This window comes from Carassius gibelio, chromosome B2, assembly GCF_023724105.1.
Source record: "Carassius gibelio isolate Cgi1373 ecotype wild population from Czech Republic chromosome B2, carGib1.2-hapl.c, whole genome shotgun sequence".
In the NCBI taxonomy this organism is placed as follows: domain Eukaryota; kingdom Metazoa; phylum Chordata; class Actinopteri; order Cypriniformes; family Cyprinidae; genus Carassius; species Carassius gibelio.
The window spans coordinates 17,781,863-17,792,027 of NC_068397.1; the positions used below are offsets into that span (position 1 = coordinate 17,781,863).

Genomic DNA, 10,165 nt, shown 5'->3' on the forward strand with positions numbered 1-10,165 from the left:
ATTAGAAGAATCTATTGATCATATTTTAGGTGACATTTTGTTAAGGTTTGTCCAACAACAACCCAAATCGTTTTTAGGTCAGCTATACCTCTTACCTGTAAAAGAAGTTCCATGATACGATTCTAATGTGATTTGTTAATGTATCATGAAGTTAGAAACTACAATAGTACCTTCTGATTTAGGTTCAAACCTATGTAACAACAATGAGTTTTACATAGTAATTAACTCAAATGATATATAGGGAATTTGAATTGTAACCCAGGTCCCATGTAGTTAGAAAATAAAGCTAGAGTGGTTAATACAATGAGACTGGGCCTGGGCTCGTTGTAGGAAAAATACAACTTGTTTTATATGTTACTTAATAAATGTATATTTGTAATACTCTTGGCTATTCTTATAAAGACCACCACAACTGTATTTTGATTGCAAAAAATATTAACAAGTATTTATTTACAACATTAAATAAAAGATAAATGTATCTTAGAATAAAATAAAACAAATCACATAAGCATGAAAAGATATGAAATAAAAAAACTAAAACAATAAAAGAAAACTTCACTTTCCCAAAAGGAAAAAAAAAAACCTTTCTGTGGTTATATTGAAATTAAACAATCATTCATTCCCTCTGAAAATATGTCCAACCCCGTTGCAGGCCTGTTCGATGACACTTTGTGTGCGGTGAGGCCTAAAAACTGGAATGGCCGCTTCACTCAGAAACTGAGCATAAACAAAAAAGCACGTGCAGGTGAATGTTAGTACTCACGAATCCAGGTTAAGTTAGTACAGCGATGGTAATGGCAATAGCGATGGTAATGGCAAAGGAAGAAGCACAGCACAGATGATCACGGCAGGGCACACAGAAACAGCAAAGCAGAAACAGCAGGGCCTTCGGTTGGAAAACCAGTCTCTCGCTCACCAACGTCCGTCTCCTTAGAGCATATTATCTGTATTTAGCCACATTATCAAACACTATTTCTTATTGAATTAGCGTTAGCGATATCACAATGCTAAAACTATTACTAAAACATATGAGCACATTGGCACAGAATGCTACCGCTAATTAGCATGTCACTAATTACATTATACATCCAGTCTCTTAACTATAACAGTTCGATATAGCACAAAAATACAGGCATACACAATCATATTCACCTCTTGCAGGTCACACCAAAGTTTTTTGTTGTAAGGACCACGAGTAGTCGACCTTCATAAAACATTAATGCTTCCCACACCACGATGCCTCCTTCATTAACGCTCTCATTATAGCGTCTCTTCTCCGTTTTCCATACGTGCTCACTACTCCTCACACAAACCTGTCCCACTAGTCCCGCCCCTTACACAATGATGTTACTCTGATTGGCTCAAGTACTAACACAACCAAAAGCAAAACGGGAATTAAATGATTGACAGGTGACAGGTAACAGATTAGGTTACACAGATAAACACAGTTTCTTCTTCTCTACTTTTTCTCTCAAATGAAACATAAAAAAAACTTTCTATAATGAATTTAACTTTATCTGTAAATAGTCTTATTTATTAAACTCTAAATATTATATTTATACTTTTAACCAGCACACCTTTTACCCAATTTTAACTATTTATGAACTCCATTTATAAACTTTTCTTTTGGTTTCTTTATGTGTGTGTGAATTACACTGTTAATGATCTTTTAAACTCTAATTTATAGAAATTTTGTACAGGGCTACACCCTCCCTCTTCTGAATGTGTAGATGTCCTCATCACACCTTTTGTCCCTCTTCCTTTTATCCTCCTCCATATACCTTTGGGATGTTTTGGACTTTTTCCTTGGTTTATTGTCTTGGTCTGGAGGGTTCATTTTGAGTTGGATGACCATGCCATGGTGCATGATGGTAACTGGTTCAAAAGATGGATGACCAGGTTCCTCATAAGTAAATCTTATAGGTGGCTTTGGTTTTCTCAAGGATGTCCGGACTGTAGAAGACCTTTCACTTTTTGCTCTTTCAGCAGCTATATTATGTTTGTTTCTTTGTAAGGGAGGTGACTTTGCTCCCTCTTCTGAATCTTGAGAATCTTCTTCAACAGATTCAGAATTTGTCTCTTGGACATCAGAGTATGGCATAGGAGGTGCATCAACTTCAAGCGGTTCCTCATTCTCTGTCTCTGTAAGTTGTTGAGTTTCTGTAACTTCACAGCTTTCCTCCACAGCTTTTCCATCCTCCTCAGAGTTGTCACTCTCATCATTCTCCACAGAGTGATTTATCTTTAGCCGTCTCCGGACCTCATCCATATCAAAATCTGGAGATTTGTGGACGGTTTCAAACTCTGAACCTGATGACTCTGTGTCACTTTCTTCAGACTTGGTTGGTTGACGTTTCTGAGTACGTTGAGTTCTTGTTACAGGTCTCCGAACAGAGCTTGCATCATCTGATGGGTTAAACATCCTGACCATGTAACCGATGGGTAACAGATGATCTCGATGGAGAGTTTTCAGCACACCTGAACCATGCTCTGGTTTGACCTTATAAACAGGCAGGTTAGGCAACTTCTCCACAACAACATATGGTATTGATTTCCATCGATCTTGGAGTTTATGTTTGCCTTTTAGACCCACATTCTGTATGAGAACTCGGTCTCCTTTCTCCAAAGGTAGGTCTCTCACACGTTGGTCATATCGGGCTTTATTTTTCAGGTGATTCTTTGTAGCAGCATCAGATGCCAACTGATAAGCTTTTTGCAACTCTTTCCTCATCCTGGCCACGTACTGTTGGTAGGAGGTTTCACTTTCACCATTTGGTGAGATTCCAAAACAGATGTCAATGGGTAACCTTGCTTCCCTTCCGAACATGAGATGATAAGGGGAGTATCCCGTGGAATCATTTTTTGTGCAATTGTATGCATGTACCAGGTAAGTTATATGTTGACTCCAATGTTGTTTTTGTACGGCATCCAGGGTACCAAGCATGGCTAAAAGTGTTCGATTGAATCGTTCTGGTTGGGCATCCCCTTGAGGGTGGTAGGGAGATGTTCTTGACTTCCGAATCCCAAGCATGGACAAGAGTTCTTTTATCAGGCGACTTTCAAAATCTCGGCCCTGATCCGAGTGTATCCTTGCAGGTAGGCCATAGTGCACAAAATACTTGTCCCACAATACCCTGGCAACTGTGATAGCCTTTTGATTTTTTGTAACAAATGCTTGTGCGTAACGTGTATAATGGTCTGTCACTACCAACACATTAGCAACACCTTTAGAGTCAGGCTCTATTTGCAAAAAATCGATACAAACTAAATCCAAGGGGCCATTACTTGTTATTTGGTTTAAGGGCGAGGCATGTTGAGGGAGTGTCTTTCTGGAGATACATCTACCACAGGTTCGAATGTACTGCTCGACCTCAGCTGTCATTCGCGGCCAATAAAATCTGTCCTTGATCAGTTCAGTGGTGCGTTCGACTCCCAAGTGTCCACACTCATCATGTAGAGACCTTAACACCATTGGGCGGTATCTTGTGGGCAAGACAAGTTGTTTGATCTGTTTCCCGCATATCTTTTCTTTTACTCTGTAGAGTATTCCATCTCTTAACTCCAACTTGCGGCTTTCACGAAGGAGCAGCACAGTTTCCGGTGAGTCATTCTCTGAGCGCGTCAAGCATTTATTCTTCTCCAGAGCTTTCTTTAATGGTCCAATTGTTGGGTCCATATCTTGTGATGCTTGAATGTCTTTTGAGCTCAATTGGTCAAGTGTATTCATGCTAAGGTTCACTGGACACACATAAGCTTCAGGTACTGCGGTGGCAGGAGCTCCCAATTGATCAACTAATCTGTCTGGCACATCCGCCTCTTCACTGACACAGGCTCTTTTGCAGAGGGCTTTGATGCCAGCAGGTGGGACACTAGTCCACTCTTCTGTCTCCTCTGAAGAGTACTGTCTGGACAACAAGTCAGCATCAACATTGTGCCTCCCAGGTCGATACTGGATGGTGAAATCGTAGGTGGCTAGGGCGGCGAGCCAACGATGTCCGACGGCACTGAGTTTGGCAGAGGTCAATACATATGTTAATGGGTTATTGTCAGTTCTTACTATGAACTTTGCTCCATACAAGTAATCGTGAAACTTGTCCACGACAGCCCATTTTAATGCCAGAAATTCCAATTGATGGACTGGATAGTTGTGTTCTGAATCTTTAAGCTTACGACTGGCAAAAGCTACTGGCTTGAGGCCCTCAGGATATTCCTGGTTCAGAACAGCGCCTAAACCATTCATACTGGCGTCCACATGTAAGATGTATAGTTTTGTGGGGTCAGCGAAAGCTAGCACTGGGGCATTGATCAAACAGTCACGAATACGGTCGAAAGCGTCCTGGCAAGTTTTAGTCCACCGCTCTCCGAATGGCTCTGACGGCTTGAAATAGACTTTGCTTGAGTCAACACTTTTTTTAGTCTTGGGGTCTTGCCAAGTGGGGGCGTAACCTTTAGTGAGCTCGGAGAGGGGACGGACAATGGCAGAATAGTTTGCAATGAACCTCCGATAATAACTGCAAAATCCGAGGAAGGACTTCAGCGGTTTCAAGTGAGTAGGCTCTTTCCAATGCTTTACTACCTCCACTTTGTCTGGATCCGTAGCTATTCCATTAGCAGAAACAATATGACCCACATACTTGACCTCGGGCTGACAGAATTGGCATTTGTCAATAGAAACCTTCAATCCGACCTCCTCTAGTCTGTCCAACACCTTGAGAAGACGTTGCTCGTGCTCCTCAAGTGTCTTGCTGAAAATGATGATATCATCTAAGTATACGAGAGCTTCCAGAAGATGCATATCGCCTACAGCCTTTTCCATTAAGCGCTGAAATGTTGCTGGCGCTCCTGTGATTCCTTGTGGCATGCGCTCAAATTGATAGAAACCGAGAGGGCAAATGAACGCTGTCTTTTCTTTGTCCTCCGGAGCCATCTCTATCTGGTAGTAACCACTGCGCAAATCCAGAACTGAAAACCATTGGCTGCCTGATAGAGAATCCAAGGCATCGTCAATGCGTGGCATTGTGTACTGATCTGGTGTGGTCCGGTTGTTCAATGTTCTGTAATCAATGCAGATTCTTATCTTCCCATTCTTTTTGCGGACTACCACAATTGGTGAGGCGTATGGGCTACGGGACTCCGTGATAATGCCAGTGGCCAGTAGTTGTTGTATGTGTCGCCGCACATCGTCTATGTCGGCAGGGGCTATTCTCCTTGACCTCTCCCTGAAAGGTCTGGGGTCATGCAGGCGTATGTGGTGTTCAACACCCTTGGCGCGACCAACATCCCACTCATGCAGTGAGAAAACATTCCGCCTCTCAGCCAACTTCTGCTGAAACCGCCTTTTCCACTCTTCAGGAATTGGAGAGTCCCCGAAATTGAAAAGACTTGGGTCTAGAGTTTCAGCTGGGAGGTTGGAAAGCTGAACTGGGGTAACTGTGTCAACAGCATACATCTCAGCAACGATGGTCCCAACTGGGATGGAAGTTGCCCTTTTGGACTCATTCTGAATGAGGACAGTGAAACTGTTATTATCTATGTTGGCGTCTGAGAGCACACCAGGCTGTACCAGTAGACCGGCAGGGAGCAACTGTTCAGTGGGTGCATCAATCAGTACAAGGTCTTTGGACGGGGCACTCTGTCTTTCCACTTTGCATGTTGCATAGTACTTTACACCTGGAGCAATTGAGAGTAAACCAGGTCCTTTCCACTTTATCTGTCCCAAGACTTCATCTTTTGCAAACTGCTCTTGTGCTTTGACAGGTGCGTAAACAGACTGAATCCTCATTGAATGCACAATGTTCTCGTCACCTTTTGTCTTCACCAGCTCCCATAAGCGGCGAAACAGAGATGTGTTGGTGCCAACCAATACTGGGGTTTGTTGCTGATTTCTTGGCTCAGGGCAGATTAAAGCAAGCACTTCTACTCGTCCCGATACACCAGTGATCTCTTCAGTGAACTCCATCTCAACCACAACATATCCTTTGTAAGGAAACTCAGTGTCTGAAAGGCCCCAGAGTCCAAGACCAGAGAGGGGTTTTATCGGGACATCAGGTAAGTGTTTGTTATACCAGCTTTCAAAAATAATAGTCACGTTAGACCCACTGTCGATAAGAGCATTGCAGACCACATCATTAACTTTGATGGTGTGTATAAATGATGGACCTACGAGACCTTCAGGTAAGTCAGTGTTAGGTTCTGAGACTTCAACCTTATTGGTTCTAGCTACATGCTGCTCTTCAGCTGCAGGATTTGGGTTCTCTTTGTTTGGTAAAGGGGAAACTCGCACTAAGCGTATAAGCTTTCTAATAACTTTCTGGAGATTCTCAGGGGCAGTACATCTGGTGGCTATGTGTCCATTTTCCCCACACCGATAACAGAAAAACTCATCCTTGTCTTGTCGGGGAGGAAAAACTTTGGAATGAGCGGGCTTGTGAACTGGAGCTGTTTTGTATCGGTGAGGCTGAGGTGTGTGTTCTCGTGGGGGGTCTGATGTGTATTTCACTGCCATTACACTCATTTTATTTTCTAAGGCTTTCACTTGTTTCCTTAGCGATTGCAATTCACTCTGTGACTCATTTTTTTGTTTTTGTTTCTCTTTCAGACCTGTAAAAGATTCATCAGAGATTGGCTGAGGTTGTAGGTTGTTTCTCTGCTCTAGCTGCGCTCTCAATTCTCGAATCTGAGCTTGCAGTTCACTCCTAGAGACTGATTCAGGTTCTTTCTCCTTTTCAGCTTGGACAGTGCGTACACGCTGAGGACGCATGTGTGACAAATGGCTTTGTTTGGCTAATTGGCGAACCTCCTCTTCCATCACTTCTCTTAACAGGTTCAAGAATGTAGGGGGACTACTACTCCGCTCCCTAATTTTCAACTGAAGCAACATGAGTTCAGAGGTAGACCCTCTAAGAAGCTGCTCTAAACGAGCGCTATTGGCAGCGCTAACAGGTAAACCACCTCCCTGTACTACTTTGACAAGAGATTTTTCTACTCTTCGTAGGAACTCAGACAAACGCTCACCAGACTGTTGGTGGAGGGCTCTAAACGACAAGTATAGTTCTTCTGCGGACTCTACTGTACCAAAAATGCTCTCTATAGCCTTTATGTACTCACTTGGGCTAACATCAGGTTGAGTCAGGCGCACAGCTTGAATGATTTCAAAGGCGGGCCCTTTAAGACTCTCCAGTATCCGACGCCGTTTTTCTTTGTCGGAGCACTCACCTTCCTCTACTAAGAGTGTTGCTTGTTCCAGCCAGTTATCTAAGGTCTCTTCTCCAGTTGGGGTGGGACTGACCCCGGAGAATGTCCGCAGACGTCTGTATGGGTGACTGTCATGTTGTTGATTTGTTCTGGTCATAACATCACCGACCGCACGGATGATGTCTTCAGGGTTACTGTTACCCTCTTTGGTGAGTGAACATAAACCTGGCAAGTCATCTAAGGTTCTCCCTTCGCTCTGCAAAAAGGAAAGTAGCTTCTCTTCAAAGTTATCAAGCTGAGGCTCTGTGTAATAGACAGTTTTCCAACCACTTCCTTCACTTATAGGCATTATCTCAGGTGGGATTTTGGAAGGGTCAATCTCTTCACGACACTCACATAACACCATTACTGATTGTTGTTGAGGGTGAAACATTTTGCCTCTCACTCTAACTTTTCCCAATGCTTTGATAGTCCCTGCTGTTTCTTCAATCTCTTCTCTTGAAACACCTTCTGGCACTCCATGTAAAAGGAGGGCATGCTTTAAATCTAATGATTCTCCTTTGCACCAGTTAATTAGCTCACGTTGTGATGAACTACTTGTTTGGCTTGCCATGCTGTACTTTACTTAAATTGCTTTTAGTTACTGTTAGCACGTTATTTTTATACAAATGCTCTATACTACTGCTCTAAAGTTGTGGGGTCTAATGGCTTGTACTCTATGTTTATAAATTCCTGTTTATGTTAAATAAATCCCAGCGGTGCCTCCATTTTATGTAACCCAGGTCCCATGTAGTTAGAAAATAAAGCTAGAGTGGTTAATACAATGAGACTGGGCCTGGGCTCGTTGTAGGAAAAATACAACTTGTTTTATATGTTACTTAATAAATGTATATTTGTAATACTCTTGGCTATTCTTATAAAGACCACCACAACTGTATTTTGATTGCAAAAAATATTAACAAGTATTTATTTACAACATTAAATAAAAGATAAATGTATCTTAGAATAAAATAAAACAAATCACATAAGCATGAAAAGATATGAAATAAAAAAACTAAAACAATAAAAGAAAACTTCACTTTCCCAAAAGGAAAAAAAAAAACCTTTCTGTGGTTATATTGAAATTAAACAATCATTCATTCCCTCTGAAAATATGTCCAACCCCGTTGCAGGCCTGTTCGATGACACTTTGTGTGCGGTGAGGCCTAAAAACTGGAATGGCCGCTTCACTCAGAAACTGAGCATAAACAAAAAAGCACGTGCAGGTGAATGTTAGTACTCACGAATCCAGGTTAAGTTAGTACAGCGATGGTAATGGCAATAGCGATGGTAATGGCAAAGGAAGAAGCACAGCACAGATGATCACGGCAGGGCACACAGAAACAGCAAAGCAGAAACAGCAGGGCCTTCGGTTGGAAAACCAGTCTCTCGCTCACCAACGTCCGTCTCCTTAGAGCATATTATCTGTATTTAGCCACATTATCAAACACTATTTCTTATTGAATTAGCGTTAGCGATATCACAATGCTAAAACTATTACTAAAACATATGAGCACATTGGCACAGAATGCTACCGCTAATTAGCATGTCACTAATTACATTATACATCCAGTCTCTTAACTATAACAGTTCGATATAGCACAAAAATACAGGCATACACAATCATATTCACCTCTTGCAGGTCACACCAAAGTTTTTTGTTGTAAGGACCACGAGTAGTCGACCTTCATAAAACATTAATGCTTCCCACACCACGATGCCTCCTTCATTAACGCTCTCATTATAGCGTCTCTTCTCCGTTTTCCATACGTGCTCACTACTCCTCACACAAACCTGTCCCACTAGTCCCGCCCCTTACACAATGATGTTACTCTGATTGGCTCAAGTACTAACACAACCAAAAGCAAAACGGGAATTAAATGATTGACAGGTGACAGGTAACAGATTAGGTTACACAGATAAACACAGTTTCTTCTTCTCTACTTTTTCTCTCAAATGAAACATAAAAAAAACTTTCTATAATGAATTTAACTTTATCTGTAAATAGTCTTATTTATTAAACTCTAAATATTATATTTATACTTTTAACCAGCACACCTTTTACCCAATTTTAACTATTTATGAACTCCATTTATAAACTTTTCTTTTGGTTTCTTTATGTGTGTGTGAATTACACTGTTAATGATCTTTTAAACTCTAATTTATAGAAATTTTGTACAGGGCTACAGAATAATTAATCAAGAATTTGATTAATATATATCTCAGATGACAGTTACATTTAATTTTATTGATTATGAAAAATAGCTCAATTGCCAATACCAATACTAATCACAGGGCACTGTAATTTACTCATTAATATGTCAATATTACATTCTTCATATCAATTATTGTGATCTCTTACTGTAAATTACTGCAGATCAAACCGTGGTATGTCCAGCACACCACTGTAGACCTATCAATTTTCAATAAAGTTATCACGCCTTATAATTCAAGGAAAAGTATTCTCTGGCCATGAAAATATTATCCTATCCTTATGATAAATTTAGTTTCTAAATTTAGAGCTTGTAGCTAAAGATCAGAACATTTCAGTGACTCGTAATGTGAGTGGGGTGGAGTCCAGGCCAATCATTTTATATATGGGTTTTTAATAATTCAACTAGTAATACATCAAACTACAAATCACACAGAGTAAATATGCGTACGAAAATACAGACAATAAACATTTACAAGACATAACGGAATCCAAATAAAAGAGAGAGAGAGAGAGAGAGAGAGAGAGAGAGAGAGAGAGAGAGAGAGAGAGAGAAGTGGAGAAAGCGAGAGAGATCACAGAATGAGCTCAGGTATGAAAATCAGTCAGTAAACCTTAGTGGAACCAACAACGAATCAAATAATAGCAACACTTTAAAGCAGCATTTAAATCTCCATAGAAAACGATACTTGCATGGCCCAGTGGGTGAGCGTGGTACCG

General features: G+C 41.1%; 1 protein-coding gene across 4 annotated transcripts; it reads right to left on the reverse strand.

Annotated features, from left to right (window-relative positions):
• Positions 1–251: 251 nt before the first annotated feature.
• On the reverse strand, positions 252–9,332 carry LOC127950342 (uncharacterized). Of its 4 annotated transcripts, none has more exons than XR_008152435.1 (2): positions 1,153–9,332; positions 252–929 (listed from the first exon to the last, which is right to left on the reverse strand). XR_008152435.1 is itself a non-coding variant. In XM_052547308.1 (2 exons), the coding sequence occupies exon 2, from the start codon at positions 7,805–7,807 to the stop codon at positions 1,703–1,705; it is 6,105 nt and encodes a 2,034-aa protein (XP_052403268.1). In that variant the 5' UTR covers positions 7,808–8,643; positions 8,867–9,332; the 3' UTR covers positions 252–1,702. The 4 variants fall into 4 exon arrangements, 2 of the variants coding, with proteins under 2 accessions (XP_052403268.1, XP_052403269.1); XR_008152436.1 differs by having other exon boundaries at positions 252–944; XM_052547308.1 differs by having other exon boundaries at positions 252–8,643; positions 8,867–9,332.
• Between the last annotated feature and the right edge of the window lie 833 nt (positions 9,333–10,165).